This window comes from Taudactylus pleione, unplaced genomic scaffold (assembly GCF_031769625.1).
Source record: "Taudactylus pleione unplaced genomic scaffold, aTauple2 ptg000201l, whole genome shotgun sequence".
NCBI lineage: Eukaryota > Metazoa > Chordata > Amphibia > Anura > Myobatrachidae > Taudactylus > Taudactylus pleione.
The window spans coordinates 7,414,270-7,437,290 of record NW_028284603.1 but is presented as its reverse complement, the minus strand read 5'-3'; the positions used below and the strand labels follow the sequence as shown (position 1 = coordinate 7,437,290).

General features: G+C 44.3%; 1 protein-coding gene across 4 annotated transcripts in view; it reads right to left on the bottom strand.

The window, feature by feature from the left end:
- UGP2 (UDP-glucose pyrophosphorylase 2) overlaps positions 1-23,021 on the bottom strand; it is an 87,793-nt gene that overhangs the window by 5,035 nt on the left and 59,737 nt on the right. For all 4 annotated transcript variants that reach the window (XM_088477221.1, XM_088477219.1, XM_088477220.1 and 1 more), the window contains exons 4-8: positions 20,572-20,757; positions 19,363-19,496; positions 13,909-14,206; positions 6,462-6,659; positions 6,078-6,320 (exon numbers count right to left, since the gene is read on the bottom strand). In XM_088477221.1, the coding sequence (XP_088333347.1) occupies positions 6,078-6,320; positions 6,462-6,659; positions 13,909-14,206; positions 19,363-19,496; positions 20,572-20,757 (1,059 nt within the window). The remainder of the gene's footprint in view (positions 1-6,077; positions 6,321-6,461; positions 6,660-13,908; positions 14,207-19,362; positions 19,497-20,571; positions 20,758-23,021) is intronic.

The following is a 23,021-nucleotide window of genomic DNA, read 5'->3' as shown; positions in this document are numbered from 1 at the left end:
TCCTCTGGGGCCCATTTATCAACAAGTTTTAACTTCTGTTTGAAAAATGACATTTGGGAGCAGATTGGCTGGAGCACCATTATCATACACAACAAGTTGTGTATGATAAAGCTTGTTGATAAATAGGCCCCTCTATCTGGCCGCCAGGCACAACCACGTACTGTGCAGCCACAGGCAGTTCACCTCCACTACTGTAGAGGGCTCCACTGCTTCTGTCTGGATCCACCTGTGAGTGGAGGTCGTGATTTTGTGGGTTGTAACAACGTTCCTGTGAATGCAGCCTACAAAATTCATTAAGAACTAGTGACAGCAATACAGTTCCAGGCTCAATATAATGTCAGTAGATCCTAATTAAGGGACAGGCTAAATATTAATTCAGTGTACATATTAATAGCTCAGCTGAACAATGCTCTGCAAAACTAAAGTCTTCTCCACTCGACTATTGTAGCTCCTGAGTGTCACCTGGTCTAACACAGCAGCCTAGTCAGTACACCACCACAATCTGTACAGTGCTACAGCATTCAGTGGTATGTTGAAAATAAATATATTTTCTAACGTGTAAAATACAGTGAATACTTGCTGCAGAAGAAGACATATCCACAAGAACAATAACTTAATCTCTATTTAAAGAAAAATATAATCAACATACTATATACTCTGTAGAACAAGTTTTTTTTTAATTACAAATAAATTAACTTATTTCATATATTTACAAAACAAAATACTTTTTTTGTTAGTATGTTTGTTACAAAGTTCAGCTTCTGCAGTATGTGGTTAGTCTGTTTCCATGGAATGGGATTGAAATGCCGGCGGCTGTTTAGCCGACGGTTCAAATCCCAACAGCGGCTGCCCGACAGGATGAAGATTCCGACAGAGGCAGGTAAGTACCCTAACCTCCCCCCAACCCACCCTTAGTGGTGCCTAATCCTAACCCACCCCCCTAGTGCCTAACCCTAACCTCCTCCTGGGGGTACCTAATCCTAACCCCCCTCCTTACCACTCCCTAATCCCAACCCTCCCAGGGGGTTGCCTAACCATAACCCTCCCCGCTAAGGGTGCCTAATACTAACCCCCCCCCCAAAACCGAACACTAACCCAGCTAACTGCCTTAAACCTAACCCCCACCATTCCCCCCCGTCGGTATTTCGACGCCTATCATGAATTCTCTGCCGGCATTCAGCAGTCGGTATTGCGACCGGCGACCTTGCGGACGCTGGTCACATAACTACATCCCGTTTCCATATCCTACAGACTGCTACTGACTTCCAAGAGGAGGTTTCACTTCACAGACAGCAACAGCATCAGAACAAAAGGCTAAAATATCCATACAAATATCCAACACTCTATAATAAATGAAGTTTACTTCTGTCTAATTGTAGTCAGCTGTAAAATATAAACCTGAAAACAAACAATAGATAGACGGCGCTAATTTCTCACACCAGATAGAGAAGATATGCTATATAAAAATTTATATTTATTAATATGCACATATGATATGCCTCTCTTCCTTTCCCCCCCCCAGCGGCTGACACGCTGGTTGACATACAGCGGCTTGCCGGGATCCATGTGAGCAACGCAGGTGATTTGTAACACGGGATCAGTGCCTAGGAGGGGTCAGTCCCTGCTCAATTCACCTCTCAAGGAAGCCTTTACGGCTACGGACGCCGCAGACTGCTGACCGCCGAAGCGGTTTAGAGAGCGGGAGACCCTGTCGGAAACTCGTTCTGTTTGCCCGGGGCACTGGTGGTGGCCACGGAGGCTGCTTATTATTTATCACTACCGGAGTGGCCTGGCTTAATGGAGGATTGTGAGTACTGTTGAGCCCTTATATACATCTATTCCTGCTCCAGTACTGCTCGACCATCAGCATATACTCCACTTTGAAGTTTAGCTCACCTGCACTGTGTTTTGATACCAATGATGCTATAATTATCAGTCTGTGGCCCATTTGTTACATAGTGTCAAAATTACTGGGAACATTGGGGGTCATTCAGACCCGCTCGCAAGCGGGTCGATGTTGTGCGAATGCGCGAGACCCGGCGAGCGACGAGGAATACGTCGCTCGGGGTCTCGCACCAAAGGGTGCGTGCTGTCGATGGTGAGTGACAGCACGCCCCCTTTGGTGGGCGTGCCGGGGGCGTGGCTGCCAGACGGAGGCGTTCCCATGGGAACGCCTACTGTCTGAAGCCGGCCCCACTGACATCAGTAATGATGTCAGTGGGAGTGATTTTGGCTCTGATAGAGCCAAAAATCACTCTTGGGCTTGCGGCAGTGAGACCCTACCACAGAGTCTCGTCGCAAGCCCGATGGTCGCGATGGTCTTGACCATCGCCACCATCTTTTTGGCCGCTCGCATATGCTGTGGGTGGTCACCCACAGCTATGCGAGCGGCCAGGAGGCCGCTCCATTTTCAGGTAGGTGGGCACTGATTCAGAGCGAGCGCTCGGCTCTGAATCAGGCCCATTATTTCTACCACTGGATGTGGAGTCAATACTGTGCACAGTTTTATCATTTGATCCGGAAAGGGACTTTGGCACCCTGTACTACAGGGGATTGGAGATCATTATCCACCGGTTGCTATATTTATATTTCATTGTCTTTTTTTGTACAATACATGTTTTCTATTATATATGCTTTTTTAGGATTGTTTTTATTTAGAAATCCCATTTAGGGATTATTCACATATCATATGTGCATATTAATAAATAATAATTTTTATATTGCATATCTTCTCTATCTGCTGTGATAAATTAGCGCCGTCTATCTAATGTTTGTTTTCAGGTTTAGATTGTTGGGAGTGTGGCAGACCCCCGATAGGTGTGCGGCTTTTTTTGACCAGCAGTATAGCACACAGTGCACTCTCACTGGCGCCTTAGCTATATATTTAGCTGTAAAATATACTCTTACTACCTGCTGACATTGAGACAAAGACACTGGGGTCGGCTACCAAAATACTTGTTCTCGTACTCCGCCATACCCTAAAGAAGAATGAGGATTTAGCGCAAGCTGTGGGTATATGTTAGACACCCTCTTTGGTCTCCAACAAAAGCACTAACACAGCTATAGTCTAAAGTAAGCCAAATGGTCTTATAATAACCGATAATACAGCAGCTTAGAAGTGAGAACATGCTCCAGGTAACTAGAGAGTGGACGGGGAGATTACAAGCTAACATCTGTACAATGATTATATAATAAACACATTGGGCCTGATTTAGAGTTCTACGCTATGCCCATGCAGTTGACAAGGTACAATACCAATTTATCCGCAGTGTGATTGACAGAGAGCATTTGGGGAAGGTAATGGGGAGTTGTGACAAGTAGGGGCGTCAAACGATTTTATGTTGGGGAAGGGGGGGGAGCAACATAAAATCGTTGGAGCTGCCCCCAACCCCCTTCCTCCCTCCCCTCCCCTAACTACTATAGTCCAACCAGACCAAACTGGGTTTATGCCTGAACAATCCACAGCAGTGAACATTAGATGTTGTTATACCCATATTCAGGCATCCCATGGAGCAGTGGCCCTGATTCAGAGCTGGATGCTCTGACAGAGAGCTCGCTCTGAATCAGAGCCGTCCTTCTCTTTTTTTAGAGCGCCCCCTGGCCGCTCACATAGCTGTGGGTGACCACCCACAGCTATAGCGAGCGGCCAAAAAAATGGTCGCGATGGCCACTCACCATCGACAGCACGCCCCCTTTGTTGAGACACGTCTACTGTATGATGATAATGTTCTAAAATTATTTACCCAATTATGTAGTGAATTCAATCTTCCCCATACACTATTCTTCAGATATTTACAGCTTAGACACGCTTTAAATGCACAATTTGCGGGTGCACCTCTGATGTTACAGGATTCCGTGCTCAAGTTGTTCCTATTGTCCCTAAACGCTCGTAGAGCTCTCTCATGTCTCTACTCCTTTATTATGAATGCTCACCATTCATCTAACATTACAAGTCTTAAACAAAAGTGAGAGGTGGAGGTTGGCCCAATGTGTGATGAATACTGGTCTCTGGTCCTTGGTAGTCCAGGAGAATCCACAGCGGATTAGATTCCAGCAATTCAATTATTTATACTACACAGGACTTGTCTCACCCCTGTACATCTTTTTCAATTTGGGTGGCGTGCTGAAGATATTTATCCTAGATGTGGGTGTTCCTAAGGGACTGCATCATCAAATATACCCCAATCAGCTGTGACTCCGGCAGTTTGTACTCTTGGTACTTTGGCTGAGGATGTTTTTGATAGGTACACTAGACAATACATTCTTAATTTATGTATCTTGGCCAAAGTATGTAGAGCGAGAGCGTGGATGGCAACTATGGGACCTGAGTTTCAAACGTGGGTTGCTCTAGTTAATACCACAATATCTCATGTGTGGTATTTATATACTACTTGTAAAGCTGAATCTAAGTTTCACTGAATTTGGCAGAGATGGTTACAATCTACATATGCCCGCCAGATCAGCATACTTTACCTAGACCAGTGGTTCCCAAACTGTGCACCGTGCCGCAGCCTGGTGGTCCAGTCCGGTCCCAAATTAGGTGGGTTATTAGCTTAGATGCCATTCAGCATGTGGCCAGTTCAACAGAGACTCAGAGACAGAGAGGGCTGGCTGCATGCTTCGGCTCCGCCCCCTCCATATTCCTTCCCAACCGCAAGGCCAGGAGTGATTTTGGCTCTATCAGAGCCAAAATCACTCCCACTGACATCACTAGTGATGTCAGTGGGGCAGGCTTCAGATGGTAGGCGTTCCATTGGGAACGCCTCCGTCTGGCAGGCACGCCCCCGGCATGCCCACCAAAGGGGGCGTGCTGTCAGTCACCATCGACAGCACGCCCCCTTTGATGAGACACTCCGAGCGAAGGAAAGACCTTCGCTCGCCGGGTCTTGCGCATGCACACGACGGAGCTCCCTCCGTCGTGCGCATGCGCAGTGGGGAACATCGACCCACTTGCGAGCGTACTGCCGCTCGCGAGTGGGTCTGAATGACCCCCCTAGACTCTTAAGTTTTATGTTATGTTTATTGATTGGGAGTCAGACTATGGTTGGATCTTGCTCAATGCTGTTTATATATGATTGTCTAATGCATATTGGGGATGGAGGTTTCTACATTATGTGGCCTAACATCTAATGGTGCATACACACGATCAGATTTTTTCTTCAGATATGGACGATAACTATTTAAAAATCGTTCAGTCGTTCATATCTGAAGGAAAATCGTTCATATCTGACATGCCTGAACGATGGACGATCAACGATGCGCGTTCCCGTTTGTCAGATAACGATATCTGACATCTGATGGGTTTGCAGTCAGACTTGGACGATTACATTCATTTTAATGCAGTCAAAAATCGTTCAATCGTTCAAAACTTTGGTCAAATCGTTTAATCGTTCAGTCGTTCATCTGACAAGTCTGACAAATCTGACCGTGTGTACGCTCCATAAGTGTTAATAGCTCTAGCGTAAATATATTGTAAATTCTGTACTGGATGATTTTGATACTATTCTGAGTCTATTATTCTCTTCTTTTTTTTTTTTCATATGTTTAATATGTTATATAATATATTTATAGATGCTGTAAATTTTGTTTTTCTTTTTTTTCTGCTATGCTCTGCAATTTGCGAATATGTTATTTATATTAGGTGTTCTATATTCGCTGGATGGATTTGCTTTACCATTTTGATGTGTAATAATTATTGTGGTTTACTTTTTGTTTGTTTTATTGTTCAATTGGAAAACATTTATCAATAAAAAAAATACTCAATTAAAAAAACAAACAATGGAACGATCTGCTGCTGCGTCTTTGTACGCAGGTGCCTGGATTTGCAAAGCCGCAGGTGGCCGTCTCAATACATCTCCCGGCGGCTGCAATAATTGCATATTTTCGCATCGCAGCTGCATGCACAGATGTATAGCCCTGAATCAGGCCCATAGTTGTAACCAAACAGACATGTAAATATAGAAACATTTATAGTGAGCGCTTTGTTAAATATGAAAAGTGAAGGGGGGTGGAGTATTTTGGTTAGCGTCCCATTGCTATCTGCTTTATGCATATGGAAGCGATGATTGTGTCCTCACCTTGGTGAACGAGCTCCCCAGTTTGACCAGTGGTACTGTGGGGAATTCCCTCTTCTCGCTCATGGTTAGCGATCCTGCATTAAGACTGTACAGGTTGGACATGACGAGCAGCAGATCCGATGTGGTTTTTACAGGCAGGAATCGGCTTCGGGGAACATTGATGCCCAGTGAATTCTCAAAACTTTTAACAGCGGCACCCACGGCCGTCTCCAGCTGGATGACATTTAAGCCTCCATCTAAGGTCTGTAATGACAAAGCGATGCATTAATAGATTGTGGCACTGTTTCCATACATATCACGCCCACATTACACACAATACAAGATTAAAGTGATTTGCTGATTATTTACCGACAAGTACACAATAAGTAATCCTGCCAAATGTACCTTGGGATTAACTATGATTTCCATATCAATAGCATTGGCTTCCTGTAACCGCTTCACTGCCGACAAAGAGATCCACAAATTATTTGTGTTGAAGATCTTAAATTTAGACACCGATTTAAACTCATCCACATGTGGTTTGGGCACTTGCGCGATCTCCACCAGCCGCAGCTTTCCTTCGTACTGCGTCAGCGTGCCTCCCTTTGGGTGAAATAAAGCAGAAAATTTATAAAGTCTGAAATTGAATCAGTGATATATAGAGATAAAGTAATTTTATTGTACAATAAGACTATAAAGATACATTACCTAATATATGGATTTTAATAAAAATTGTTTTTCTTTATAATAAAATTACGTGCATGATCCTATTCTACTGCCAAATCTTGTTCCATGTGTATTCCTTTTGTAAAACATCGTCATCAAAGAGCATATTGTTTATCACCTGCATGTGCTGTGAAGGTCTTTAACAATCAATGTATGAGTGTGTGTGAGGCAATTATCACAATAAACCACAAGCCACCGGCATTTGATAGGTATGATAATTATGGTGTGAACCCAGCTTTCCCATATTAAACACAAAGCCACAAAAATAGAATTGTTATGAGAATGTAATTTCAGAAAGTCAGCTGGAACTCCTCAATTCTGAAAATGGAATCGATATGAAATACCGAAGGATGGGATTCCGGCATCCCGAAGGTTCCAAACCCGACAGTGGAACGGTGAGTACAGTTCCTCTGTCCTATTTACCCCTTAACCCTCCTTTCCTGTACCCTAATACTAACTCTCCCTACCCTGCACCCTAACGCCCCCGGTAAGTGCCTAAACCTAACCCTCCCCCCTTAGTGCCTAACCCTAAACCCCCCAGGTGGTGCCTGAACCTAACCCCCCCTGCCCGTAGCCTAACCCTAACCTCCCCCCTCCCGCTGCCTAACGCTAACACCCCCGGGTGATACTCACCTTTCCGCGGTGTCCTTACGATCGGGATGCCGTCTGCCAGGATCCAGACTTCAGCATCCCGAGTCATGTCAGTATTTCAGCGTTTGGGATTCCGATGCCGGGGTTCCGGCAGATGGTATCCCGCATGTCGGGATGCTCACCGCATCCCTTGAATATATGTGGCTGTGTAATTAGTTACGTGCCTAAGATGTGGCATATTGACAAGCAAGCATCAATAAGTAACTAGCACTATACTGTACATTCACATTTGTAGATAAAATTGTTTGATTCTATAAATTACTTATCTTTGGGCTTCTGATTTATAGAATAACAAATGTGAAAGTAAAAAGATTTATACACCTTGCAGTCAAAAAGGCTTTTATCACGTCTAGTGGAGCTCAGTGTTGCTACGGTCATTAGAGTCTAAATGAGACCTGTAGGTAAAATTTCTGAAGAAACGGGCAGAGCAGTGGTGAAACGCGCATGATGCAGTTTTTCTTGATTTATTTAGAATCCTTTGTCAACACCAGATAAACCACAATTTGTAATTGGTTTCTGAACAGAAATCATTTTCTCAAACTAAAAACATTGATTCATCGAGAGCTACAACTTTTCCTACTAAATCACTGCTTTGTATCAGCAATCAGAATAAATCCAAGCAACAAGTACAAAATGTGAAGACGTCATTTATTTCATGCTTATGTGAAGACCAAGAATTTAATAGTAGCATGTGATAAATCAGTGTGCACCAATGTATATATATATATTTTTGTTTTTTCTCTGTTCAACCTCGACATAGAGATTACGCTCTCTGCAGAACTTCCCTGAGGGGTTGCTGGATTCACTTCAATGTCTGAAACGGCTGCAGAAGAATTGAGACGAATACTATAAAGTGGAAAGGCACAGGTCTTTTTTTATACTAATTTATCAAACTGATGACTTTAAATGGTAAAAATACAGTATTCTGTATCCTGCCAAAACAATATTATCCTAAGCGATAAGGATCAAGGACTGTAGAAAGGTACAGCTCAAAAATCAACCCCCTGCACGTCCTGAAATGGCTTGTTCATTGTGAAACACAGCTGGGATGGTCGGAAGCAGTGGCGGATTTTACCTAGACTGCAGGGCTGCGGCCCCCCCAGTACAATCCGCCACCTCAGTGAGCCAGCACCTGTCCTTGACTGCACTGCCTACACTGACTGGCAGTGACTTCCCAAGTGCTACCAGCCAGTCACACACAGGACAGGCAGCCCCAGGTGACTTGTTTTCTCATCTGAGACTGCCAGTCCCGACTGTGATTATCAGAGAGCAGTTTCCAGTGGAAGCCGCTGCTCTGTCTTTCAGACAGCCCTACACAGTTTCTAGGGGGCTGCAGCTGATGCCGTCCCTAGAAGTCTGTGCGTGGCGCCACCGCCGTTTGTGCGCATGCATTGGTTCTGCCAGATCCATTGGAAAAAGGCCGGCCGGACAAGCAGCTGCGGCAGCCCCCCTTATGCAAGATGGTAGGAGCCACTGCTGGTCGTAAATATAACACCTATAGGAATCCGTGAAGGGACATTTACCAACTCTGTCCTACTTGGTGTATCAATTTCATACAGCTCCAGACAAAAAGTGCAGTTATATTATATATTCCAAAACATCTGCAAGTCTTAATTTATTGTGACTATCCTTTACTTATATGGTGCCACAAGGGGTCTGCAGCGCTGACGAGCTCGCGATATATCTCCCAGTGTGTACCCAGCGTTATTTATTTATTATTTATTACCAGTAATTTATATAGCGCACACATATTCCGCAGCGCTTTACAGAGAGTATCTGGCCATTCACATCAACCCCTGCCCCAGTGGAGTTTACAATCTATATTCCCTACCACATGTATACACACATACACACTAGGGTTAATTTATGTTGGGGGCCAATTAACCTACCAGTATATTTTTGGAGCATTACAGTACAGAACATTGCACAACTTAGACAATGTTTATAAACACTGCTGCAACAACAGTCATAATACTCCAATAAGTACAGGGTGGCAGAACCCAAAGGTTTGATGCTGTTGTTGGCAGAGGGGAGGATATATCATAGTATGAGTGATAGATTGTAAGCTCTCACGAGCAGGGCCCTCTTCCCTCATGTGCTTTTCCTGCTAAGTGTTATGCACACACTGATAAAGGACACACAAAGCTCTACATTAAGGTTTCCTTAATGTAGAGCCTCACAAGCCTGTCAATTATTATTCAAATGTACAGAGAGATATAATGGAGGCACATAATGATAAATGGTGCAATTACAGTGATCTTTAATCACACGGTCACATCAGACAGCAAGAGAACAGCCGCGTGTGTCTTGTGCACATTGCAGTATAATCACTGGTCACACTAAGTGCAGGCTCATGTCTCTATAGGTGATTCTCTCAGTACATATTACCTAGGCTATGGATATTAGTCACTGACAGGTCATTATCAATATAAACAGCACAGGTTGCGTTACTATATAATATACAGGTCCTGGAAATTCCAGGTCTATTGTGTATTATAATATACAAGTTTGCTAATGAACATCTAAAGCGAAGACATCAGAATTCACTATTTTTACAAATACCGTATATACTCGAGTATAAGCAGAGTTTTTCAGCACAAAAAATGTGCTGAAAAAGTACCCCCTCGGCTTATACTCGAGTCAAGTGTAGCGCTGACCGGACGGAGTTCGGTCAGCGCTACACACTGCCAAACACACAGCCGCCGGAGCCGGCAGCTATGTGTTTGCTGTAATCAGCAGCCGCTGAGAGTCTGTCAGACTCTCAGCGGCTGCTGCTGCTCCCACTGCGGGAGCCATCTTCCGGCTCCCGCAGTGGGTGATGGGAGACACGTCGTCATGACGACGTCTCTCCCATGCAAAGCGGCCGGAGGAGCGCACAGCGGCGGGACCAGGAGCGGGAGTTTAAGGTAAGTGTTTATTTTTTTTAATTCTTTTCACGTCTCTCTCTACTAGGAGGGGGGGGGGGGGGACTACAGGGGGCACTACCAAGGGGCATTATCAGGGGGCGATTACTACAGGGGGCACTAAAAGGGGGGATTACCACTGGGGGAACTACAAGGGGGGGATTACTACAGGAGGCACTACCAGGGGGGGATTACTACAGGGGGCACAAAAGGGGGGATTACCAGGGGAGGATTACTACAGGGGGCACTACCAGTGGGGGATTACTACAGGGGGCACTAAAAGGGGGGATTACTACTGGGGGTACTACCAGGGGGCGATTACTACTGGAGGCACTGAAAGGGGGGGATTGCCACTGGGGGCACTACCAGCTGCTGCCATTTCCCACACTAGGCTTATACTCGAGTCAGTAAGTTTCCCAGTTTTTTTGGGTAAAAGTAGGTACCTCGGCTTATATTCGGGTCGATTTATACTCGAGTATATACGGTATATCTTGTGTATTAGAAGTGAATTATTTGCACGGAAAGTGACAAGTCATGAAGAAGAAGGAGATGTCACAGGAGTCATTTCTGCAACGTTAAACATTTTTAACTGGTTTATTGTCAAAAGACTATGGGCTGATTCAGGAAGGAACGCATTTGCTAATACGTACGCAATCGGCTGATTGTTTTGTACTGAGTATGTATCGCAGTGCGCAAACTAGCCATTGTGACCGGGACTGCAATCGCAGTGACTACGCAGACCCATCGCAGAGTGATTGAAAGGAAGTGCCGTTTGTGGGTGGTAAATGGGGGGGGGGGTCGCGCAAACGCAGGCGTGCCAGTGTGTCTAAAAGCCGTTGCAGGGGTGTGCATAAATTAGCCACTGCGATGCCATACGCAGCCTGAGGCCTGATAGCGTGCGCGGTTGTTAGCAATTTCTGAGTAAGGCCAGAGTTTGTGCAAGTGTGCGCGAGGCTGCGATTTCGCTCGATGGTACTGATGGTGTCACAGTCTTGCTAAACATTACGTATGTGTGTAATGCGGGCGTCCTTATGTAGTGCAGCGGCGGCATTGCGATCGCAATGGATTAGCATACTGTCGCAGTTGAATTGCGTGCGTAATCACTATTGCTTTCACAGTTGCGTTCCGTAGTGAATCAGGCCCTTTGTACCAACAGTATAACCATAACAAAACAATCCCCTCCTTATAGCGAAGTATAAACATCATATATAACAAGCAGTAGATAACTGGTAAATGTATAGTTATTTCCTTGTTTAAATAAGCAGCTCTGCTTTCAGTGATGTCATCACTCATTAAATCATATAATCCTGTCAGTACATAGGCAGCCCAGGGGAATGGGTGTGTTTACATTTAATGACTGGAAAAACTAACTCATGGCCCCATGTCATTATCCCTCCAAGCACAATCCGGTAGCAGGACCAGCTACGCACCAAGAATAAGGATAACTCAGGCCGCAGGTTTTGGGGAGCATCGATATAAAGAGAATTTATTGAAAAAGAAATGGCACTCGTCTTGAGGCAAAAGTCATAAAATAGTGATAAATGCCTTGCTGGGAGGGAATACATACAAATTACCGCCGGACACAAGTCTGGCGGTTCAATACCCGACAGCGGCAGGCCGACATGGCTGAAAATGACGATCGTCCCCAGGTAAGTATCAATTAACCTAACCCTCCTTAGGGGTGCCTAACCCTAACCTTCACCCCAATGCCTAACCCTAATCCCCCCTCTAAGTGCCTAAACCTAACCCCCACTTCCCCGTCACCTAAACCTAAGGCCCCAGGGGGTGTGCCTAACCCTAAGCCCCCCCCCCCAGGGGTGCCTAACTCTAACCCTCCCTCCCCCTAGTCTAACCCTAACCTCCCGAGGGGATGCCTAACCCTAAGTCTCCCCCCGGGAGCCCTAAACCTAACCCTCCCACCCCCCGCGGCTGTCCGCTGCGGCGCCCGGCATCACTTCGATCGGGATGCCGGGCGCCGGTCTACCGGCGTCGGCAAAATGACAGGCGTCTAGAATTAGACGCCTGTCATTTAACCCTCGCCGGGATAAAGCAGTCGGGAAGCCGGCTGTCGGGCTTACGTCCGCCGGCTTCCTGATTGCATACCGCTGGGAGACGTACAGAATACTTTGCTTACAATTTAGTGCACACAGCTCATACATAAATACTTATTATAAATTGTATAAGACGAGAAGGGCACAGTATTAGCTACTTCAATAGAATGGCTAGCCGCACCCCATAGCAAGGACCTAATTCAGCAATCTAACGTACATAGTTATACGTTACATGTAAATCCAGTCTTGAACTGTGTTACTAGTTGCAAATTATTATATTTTTCATGTAGAAGAGAAAGGAATAATCAATGTTCTGCCATGAGCAAAGAAACTGAATATGAGAGATGCAGAGCATCAATTAAGAAGGGATCCTTGTGTAAGCTGGCGATTAGGGGAGATTTGTTCAGTTACAGCAGAATGACATAACTAGTCCCACATGGGGACACAGAGTTTTATGTGACTTTCTTTAAACAAAAAAAAAAAAAAACCATATGCAAAGAGAAGAAAAATACTCTTACTACACTTTATAACCAGAACAATTTTTGTATTTTCATTCTGTGTTTGCGTCAGTAGAAATACTATCTGTAAGCTAATCAAATTTTTTATTTTTTTAGATTTTTACTGCTCCTATTTTTTTTTTAAGCATATTTAATTATATTTTACATTTTATGGTCATTTAATGGAGAAAATGTGGAATATTCACAAAACGTTTAACCCTTTTCTAAACTCTTCCCATAGTTACTATGCCAAGAATGCATACCTCAGTTTTCCCAATTCGCGGAACTCAAAAGGGGCGGATTATTATCCAAAAGTTGGGTGTTCTTGGACAGATCAGGACATGTTTGGAGTTGGGTTTATTTTGAGTATTGTAATATCACATACAGAAGCTTTGGCACCAATACAGGGCCACCATCAATGCTAGGATTTCATTAGTTAAGTTACCAAAAAAGTAGATAATTAAATAAACCACCTAAGGGGTAAATTTACTAAAGTGAGAGTTTTCAGAAGTGAGTTTTAGAAGAGATGTTGCCCATAGCAACCAATTAGTAAATTTACCCCTAAATACTGTTGAATAGGAATATAAATTTGGGAACATGGACGGTTTAATATTTTTTTTTTTCACATACTGTGCAAACTAGCATGCTCCTGGTGCTCTCTCTATACGCAGCTGTCCAGTTCCTGTGGAACTACAAAAAGCAGCATACATTGCCACAGTTTTGCTATTAAGGCATACTAAAACTGTGACAGGATGTGCTGGGATGTGTGGTACCACAGCAGCTGGAGGTCCGCATGTTGAATAACCTTCCTCTACAGCAATTATAATCTGTGATTCATTATACCAGCTATCAAATTACCAGGAAAATATGCCAATTTGTTCTTTGCCATTGCCTTGAGGCTGTCTGGAGACAGGCGGTTATGTAGCAGAATGAACTACAGTTGTGTCCATGGTACATGTATACAGGATGGGGGTAAAAGGGTTAAGTACACATTTTAAAATAATAATAGATTTTGGATATTCACCTTCACATCGGCCCTGGTTTTGTCTGTGACTTCCATAACGAATTCGCATCGCTTTCCATTTGGTGGGTTCATAAGGTGGTTTAGGATATAAAGGTCCACGGTGGCTCCAAGATTGTCAATATTTGAAACAAAGATATATTCTTTCCCCTCATCTATGAGTGTGTCCAAAAGTCCTGAATTGTAAAAGCTGGCATAGATGTCACCGTGGCCAGGAGGGTACCAGGCTTCTGCGTTCTCCACTGAATAGGACAAGTCCTTGGCTATAGGTAGTAATGACTCTTTATTCACTCTTGGGTACCTAAAAGAGAAAATGTGTGTTATAATGAGCTGCATTTAATCATCACACGCACAGACATAGGGGTCTATGTACTAAGCTTTGGAGAGAGATAAAGTACCAATCAATCAGCTCCTGACACTTTACAGGCTGCATTTGAATAATGACAGTTAGGAACTGATTGGTTGGTACTTTATCTCCATCCATTTTATCTTTCTCCAAAGCATAGTACATAGACCCAATAACAAGGCAAATAAAAATATATCATGCAATTCCATGGACATTTGGTTGCGTCCCATGGTAACCGTACAAATAATTTAATAAACAATGTGATAATACAACCCAGAAGTGACAGTTAGCATCTAGCAGATAATCAACTTCCTAAGCATAGAAATAAGGAGCGCTGCATTCTAGTTACTCTACATTTAGGCCATACAGGTTGTGAAACTGTTTTCTCAGCTGTATCATACTACTGTACTGTATGTTACATGTGCAAACTTCTTTGTATGCTACATGGCTGCTCTTTGCATTCTACATGGTGCTTTTCTAAATCTTTAAAAGCAGGAATTCATACTACTGCCCTCAGGTGTCTTCATTCATGTGTAGGGCTTCGTTGTGTCCCCAAATGACCTAAGCCACCCCGTATAATATACACAACTAAGAATAAATGATGTCAGCATCATATTTGTGTGGTGTCATCCTTATATTACTGAGGTCCACGAGGGCAAGTGAGGAGGCGCGAGCGTTCCGGAGAAAGTAACATCCTTCATGTGCTCACCTGAGACCCTGTGGTCTTACTGCTGCAAGATACGTAGTGACTCTCCCACACGTCATTTCCTCTCTTCTGTGCAGGAGCGGCTCCTGTCCCCTTACCTGAGGGGGTTGCGTCTGCTGCTGGTCTTGGAGTGGGCTCATAGGTCCCGGCGCCTGCGCAATAAATCTGACAAGTGCATAACATCGGCTTCTGGGGACTGCACTGGTTGCAGCCCCGAGAAGCCCTGTAGGGCTGCCCGAAAGTCAGAGCAGCGCTCCAGTGGAAGAGACTCCTCCCCCTGGGGCTGCCTGCCCTTTGCATGACTGGCAGGTGACTCTTCCAATGGGAACCCACTTCCAGTCACAAACTGCAACTGTCTCACTGAAGTAGCGGATTTTATTGGGGGGGGGGGCTGCAGCCCCTCATCCCCTACGTAAAATCTGCCACTGCTAATGTAACAGGGTGGTATTACTTTCCTTTACATACCAAATACAGATGTGTCCTTATACATCTTTGCTGCAGTCATGCTAAAATGCCCCTCTTGAAGCGCCAGGTACTGTGAGACTGAGCGCGGGGGCGTCTTTTTTTGCTGAAAATGCGTCTAAATAGCAATGTGATGCGACTGGGACGCACCAGGAGACTGTGCTGATTAATTTGATATGTGACACATATATCTGTGTGCGACGGAGTCTCTGAATCTGTATACGAAGTGCTACAATGTAGCGCACGCTGCTTTTTTCATTCCAAGTTCCGTTGTGCTTCATATACAGACTCAGGTGCAAACAGATATACAAGTGTCACATATCACATTAATCAGCACAGTCTGCTGGTGTCTCCTAGTCACATCGCAACACATTTTAAGCAGAAAAAAAAGACGCCCGACACTAGCAGAGTAGCACGGGACCTGGAGGCTCACTCACGCCAGACAATACCGCGCTGCATGGCATATTGAGGCTAGATGTATGAGAACATCTGTATGTGTTGAGCTGACAAAGCCATGAACAGCAAAATATACATATCTACCAAGATTGCATATGCTTAAAGAGAGACGATGGTAGATAAACACAACTCAGAAGGCTCTCATCTATTATATATATATATATATATATATATTATACAAACCAAGCACTAAAACACCAAAGCTAAATTGCTTGGTAACCATGTGAATGCCATTATACATTTAAACGCTATAAATTCACTTTCTGAAATATTGGAGTTCACTAATAAAGATCTATTACCTCAGACACAACAGAGGGATCGTGTGATAAAACAGGAACAGTTGGGAGGTTTAAAATATAGATGAGGCCAATGGTAATAAGACATATGAGAGAGAGTGTTACTCCTCTGAACAGGTCACCCAGCAGATGGTGAAGTCCTTTGACATGAAGGAGGTCTGCAATGTGGATCACAGGTCCAGGAAAGTCCCCCGAGGCTCACTGGGAGAAATAAAGGGATGCTGGAAAGAGTGAATACTCCTTTTCCCCAGAGGCATCTCCTTGGCTGCAAAAGCCCAGTAAGGGCTGGGAATTCATTAGTTATGTGAAGAAGCCATTTCAGCTACTTATGCAGCAGAGATACTTTAATTAAAAGCCGTTGCCACAGATGCAAGTAAGGAAGCTTTTCTTGTTTCACTCTGCCCACAATAATTTGATGTTAAAATTACTTTCCGGAAAGATATTTGCCAACCTAATGAAATAGCTGCAAATGTAAACAAGCATAAAAAAAAAACCTAACGAAAGATGAAACAAAACGCTATTACAAGACTAGTGTAGAAAAAAAATATACGTCCACTCCAAAATGTATATTCAGTCAAGAGCTCCTCTCCCACCTAGTAGTACCATAGGGTCCCATGTCGTCATTTACTGGGTAACCACCCGCATCACCACATCCCCCTTCTATTGTCAGAATATATAGTGTCAGCTTTTCTGTACTATGGGAAATTCCTGTCATACTGAAATGTGAGGAATATTACATTTCCTTGGCAGCCATAACCCTATTCAGCTGAGCAGGAAAAGCAAACACATCCAGAAGGGAAATAATATTGGGCTGCCATGGAGTATTACAAGAACATTAAATTAATGGAAAGAATTCTCAAATTTCCTTGTGAAACTCAATGGCAGTCATAACGAATGGGATGTACTCAAGTATTAGATGAGACAAAGGTGATGGTTTAAACATAAATCAACACTGATCATGCAAAGAAAATTAAAGAAAATGATTTGTTATTGAATAAGTGTGTTTCTTTCCAAGCCGAGCATCAGAAGAAGACATCACATCCAGAGGATCCTGTCTGGTAAACGTATGGAGAGATGACCACCTTCCTGCTTTGCACAATTTGCCTGCTAAGGCAGATCCCTGCATGCCCAGGAGGTTGCCTCCATACTTGTGCAATGTGGATTTCCGGCACCTCACGTCTAATGCAATGATATGTCACAATATCTCTCCCATAAGGCTCTATTTATTAACATTATTTTGACTAAAATGAAGTGGAAAAAGGGTGTTTTCACACCCTTTTCACATTATTTTAGTATCACCTATAGTTATTACAGGGCAATTGGAGTAGAATTCGTAAACTTCTACTCCCTAATTATCACTTATTTTTAGCAAGCAGATCGCATTTCCCATAATTGTAATGGGAAATGTGATCCGACCAAAGTTACTAAAAATAAATTGTAAAAAAATACCGGGGAAAGCCCTGTGATAATAACGCCACCTGAAGGTGGCCTAATCCAGGGTCTCCCCCGGTTACCAGACTCCTGCTCTGCTCTAAAAGGCAGAGAAGAGCCCAGAGCCGGTCCCAGTGATCAGCTGTGTGGTCTAAACAGACTGCAAGCTGATCTCTGCAAAAAAAAACGGTGGTCGGGGCTCCGGTGATGTTCTCCCTCCGGTCAGCTGGTCTCCCATGGTGCACTGCGGTCCGGTCATCAGGTGATCGGGTCCCAGTGCAGTATGGAAAATCAGCTGACCAGAGGCATGGAAGACATCACTGGAGCACCGATGACTGCAGATAAGTGCTATTAAGGGAGGGGGGGGTCACGGGGGGTGGGAGTGCCGGTGCATGCGCGGGCACTTTGTCACTGTATTTTTTGTGAAATACCATGACTAGTGTGCGGAGGGGATTTGCAGGGACAGAGCTTTATCGCAAGCTCTGTCCCTGCAAGGGATTTGTAGTAAATCCCTGTGATATTGCCTGAATTCGCAATGCGAATTCAGTCGATAATATCATACTACAAACTGCGTTACAAAGGCAGATTGTAGTAAATAGAGCTCATAGTGCACTGCGGCAGTCAGGAGTCAGAAGCCAGAGCTCAGGAGGAGCTTCAGTCTCCGGCTGCCGCTGGCACTGCGGGGACGGAGCCGGGCGCCTGCTTGTAACAAAATCTCAGCGAGCACTCGGCAAATGGAGCCTCCCTGCGGCGCCAGGCTGAGGTGGGTCAGAGGAGGCGGACCTGGTTCTGTCTCTAAATATAAGGGACAGAACGCAGTTCCGCCCAGTTCCCATGTGCTGGTCTAACACAATGTGTGACCCAGAAATGAAGTTAAGTATGTGACAGCCAGGGCCGCTGGGACATTTTGAAGGCCCTGGTATTTGAAACCGGGATGTGTGGCAAATATGGGGGCATTACCATGCCCGCTTACAAACCATTCAATGAGAAGTGGCATTGCACGCTGAAGGGGGGGGGGCTTGCTCTGCATCTATGGCATGCCTGTGCCCCCCAGACAAGCAAGAGCCCTGTATCGTATGCTCATGTGTATGCACACTCCATAGAAGAGAGCTTACATATGACCCTGCAAATGGCAACTTCTGTCTCCAAAAGCCTTCCCTGCCACTACATGCAGCACTGTCTGTACTCACAGCACACAGCTGAACCACTGGCTAACTACACTCACACAAACTGCAGCTGCCTGTCTCAGCTGTTAGATAGGAAAGAGACACTTAGGGAAGGCATAGTCACACTATGGGGGAGATGTATCATGCTTTCTAAAGAGTGGAGAAGTGGACAAGTGGCCTATAGCTACCAATCAGTTTCTACCTATCATTTAGAATGTACTGTACTTGAAAAATGCTAGCTAGAAGCTGATTGGTTGCTGTGGTGCAGCTCCCCCTATATAACTTCTAGAGGAGATTCCTCCTCCTGTCTCTCCTTACAAGGCAGGGGATGCCACAGGTTGGTGGTCCTGGATCAAATCAAATTATTTATGGTTAATGCGATAGGCACATCCAGTGCTGGTGGCTGCCAATCCAAACATATGGATGACAGATCAGCACAATTTACTTAATGTCTCAAACTTTTGGCATAGGGATGCCGTGAACATTTTATTAATAGTCTAGGGCTCTGTGAGTCAATAGAGTTTTGGAACCACTGCTATAAATTAATATAGTGTTTGTTTATTATCACTTTTACGTCAGAACCTCAAACCTTACCTGCTCTGATTAAAAGTGTAAATCTTCAGTCGGCAATGGCTGTACTTCTGCAGGATTTTCTTGGTGTCTTCATCAGTGTTAAAGGAATTCATCAGAACGAGAGGGACATCGGTGTTGTACGTTGTGTTCAAGTGCTTGAATGACAACAATGTCAGTTGTTACACAACGTCACAGTACTGTAGACTAGCACCACAAAAGTACACATGCACAGACACTGCAAGAGTATAACTTTAGATGCAGTGAAGAAAAAAAAAAATCTTCTAAAGTCTTTTTTATCTGACAGTCTAGTAATGCTAAAGCTGTAATAGAACATTGTTTATTTATATAAATAGTCCATTGCTAATTTTAACCGCATATATACAACACTTTCTTTTCCTGTAACTATGGACTACTATTCTGAATTAGTGAGTGTTAATCACTAAATACATCCTAACATTCTACATCCTTCTGATCTGTTACAATACATGTCAATTTTGTTTGTTACTGTGCTTTTATAGCTGTACACACTGTTCTAATGGGTTGGGTTTGAAATCCCGGCTGTCAGGATGCCGCTGGTCAGAATACCAACATCGGCATCCCAACAGCCAGAATCCCAACACCCATAGGGAAGACCGGTAAGTGTTTTCCTAACCCCTACCCTAACCCTACCTCCCCGATGCCTAACCCTAACCTCCCCCCCTAGTGCCAAAGCCTAACCTCCCCCTTCCCCGCAGCATAAACCTAACACCCCCTCCCCGGTGCCAACCCTCCCCCCTACTGCCTAACCCTGCACACTAACCTTCCCCTAACACCCCGATACTTACCTTCGGGATGCCGGCGGTCGGGATACTTGTGTCGGGATCCAGACGCCGGTATTCAGACTGTCGGCATCCCGCACGCCGTTTTAATAGTCATTGATTCATAAAAGGTAGGCAAAAAAACTACACCAAACCCCTGCTCCCATTGTCTCACAGGGATGCGATATAAATAGACAACATTCAGAATGTCAACACTCGCAATATCAACATAGATAAGAGGTCGACATATCACGTCGGCATGTCAACTATGCGGTTTTGTATAGATGTCTTAACGAACTCTATTCCACAACCTAACCTTAACATCGGTTGACATTCACAATGACGGCATTATATCATGGGGCATTCTTAATGTATACTGTCTCAAAGATAAATTATTGCAGAAAATCATATTCCCCAGTAAATCAGCACTCACCTCTATTTGTTTCACAGTGAGATCAAGGAAGGTATTCTCATTTCGGACTCCTATCAGGCTTTTGGGGCCTTTACAACCCATGCTGGTTCCCAAACCACCATTAAGTTTGACGACAACCAGCTTATTCAGCACAGATGTGATGTTATCTGGGAGACCTCTAGCTTTCATCTTCTCATAGGGCTGAATCTTTTAGAAACAAAGAAGAACAGATTAGTGATGAGTCCCTGGGTAGTATCAGGACATACGTCATTCTCTAGATCTTACAAGAGCAACGTAACATGTTAATAGGCATTAGCAATATAGTCCTACTACAGTCACATGCACTGGGTTCCCAAAGTTATCTAGTACACCCTATCACGGGTATAAAAACTACTAGGAAAGTATTTCAGCAAGTATCCCTGATCCATGTCTTCATGTAAGCAACAAAATAATTATCTCCACTGGAAAACTAGAATCTTTGTTGAAAATCCCCAGACGTAGAGGAGCCAATATGTACTGTACAACACACCCATATTTAAAATATGTTTTTTATCCTGTAGACCAGGGGTGGGGAACCTTTTTTCTGCCGAGGGCCAATTTGATACATATAATATTATTTGTGGGCCTGATGCAAGCCACGCCCCCTCCATGTGATGTCACACAGAGGTGGGGTTACAATCTCCGGGGATTACAGCAATGCCCGTAGCATCCTGAGGATGTTCCAGGGAGCTGTAAGGGCAGCGGTGTGACCATCTGAAGCATCCTAAGGATGCTCCAGGTGACACTGCTGCATAGATTATGGCTGCAGGGTACCATTCTAGGCACCCTGCTAGCCAAATGAGGATAGCAGAAAAAAGCTCAGAGGGCCAGACCAAATGATTCCGAGGGCCTTATATGGCCCCCTGAGGTTCCCCATCCCTGCTGTAGACTGAAGGTGATCAACTTGATAACTGGTTGGATGACACATTTGTTTTATCTACAAACTGGAAAACTGGACCAGAGATTTACTAACATAAAACAGACAGAATGTACCACCACCACCAGCAGCTACCACCATATTAAAATAAAGGTATATGGCGTTCTGCCCGACTTTATATTATTATATATTCTATTAGTAAGAGTGATACGCAAGATATTGAATACAAGAAATACTTTCCCAAGTTCTCATCTACTGTTATAATGAAATCATACTACTCTTTATTTAAAAAATTTTTTTAGTTTATATCCATATTTTTTTTCACTGAACAATGAGACCATACTTACCAATTTTTTATTATTCCTTTGCGGGAGCAGCAGGGAGAACTGCTTCTGCATGCCGGTTCTGGGGGAGGAGCGTAATTAGGCACCGCCCCTTTCCTTGGGGAGGAAATGTGAGGGGCGGAGCTAAATGACCCAAATAACACAGTTCAGTTCTGCCCCCTCCTCGCGGACCCGCAAATTCCCCATTAAATCTCCCCATCATGCCGCCTTCACTAGGAAGTGGGCCGGATGCGGGATATCTGCCTGCTCTTAAGAGGGTGTGGGGGGGGAACCACCCGAAAGATCGGGAGCCTCCCGCGACTTCCGGGAGTGTAGGCAAGTATGAATGAGACGTGTCTTTCAAAAAGCACCCATCATACGCACAACAGGGTGTTGTATATAGAAAAAAAAAGAGACTTTCTAGGATGGTTTACTGTAAGGAAATGGCAAAGGGCAAGACACATGAGCACCGTGTACACAGCCTCTCCCTTGTCATCACAGCAATGCTCCAGGCACACACTGCATTCTATGTGCTCGGAAGAGCAATGACTAAGTATGAAAGGGAGAGAACACACATAAGTACGAAGGGGAGATAAATGTGGCTGTAGATGGTGGCTGTGGGGCATGGTGAGTAACTTGCAAAACTGGCTAATTCTATTACTCAATGGACATTTAAGTGTCTGTTCATAGAACATGAACCTTTGTAGCATAGAGACTTATTTTCCGTCTTCCGCATAGGTTAGCCAGAAAAAATATTTCTAGATGACTAATGTCTGCAGAGTTATTGCAAAATCCTACAAATATTTATTTAATCATGCACTGACTGAATGATACATTGTGCAGTCCCATCACTTCTTCCATAAGACTTACACAATGTAGAAATTTGCAAATATTCAGGGTACCCTGATTTTGACTGTGTTTGCAGACTGCTATAACAAGACTGTACACAAAATTATAACTTGTACCTACGTGTTCCCCCTATTGTATATTATCCATGACCATATCAAGCGTTTATACTCACTTACAAAATTCTCACCCATTCCTCTCCCATTTACGTCTCTCACCTCATCTTCACTCAACAAATGCCTCTCCTGCCAACGGATTACCTCCTCCCACTCCCGCCTCCAAGATTGTGCCCGTGCTCCTCCCTACCTCTGAAACGCTCTCCCCATAAAACTCGCCATCTCTCTACGAATCTTCAAACAGGCTCTCAAAACCCACTACTACTTCAC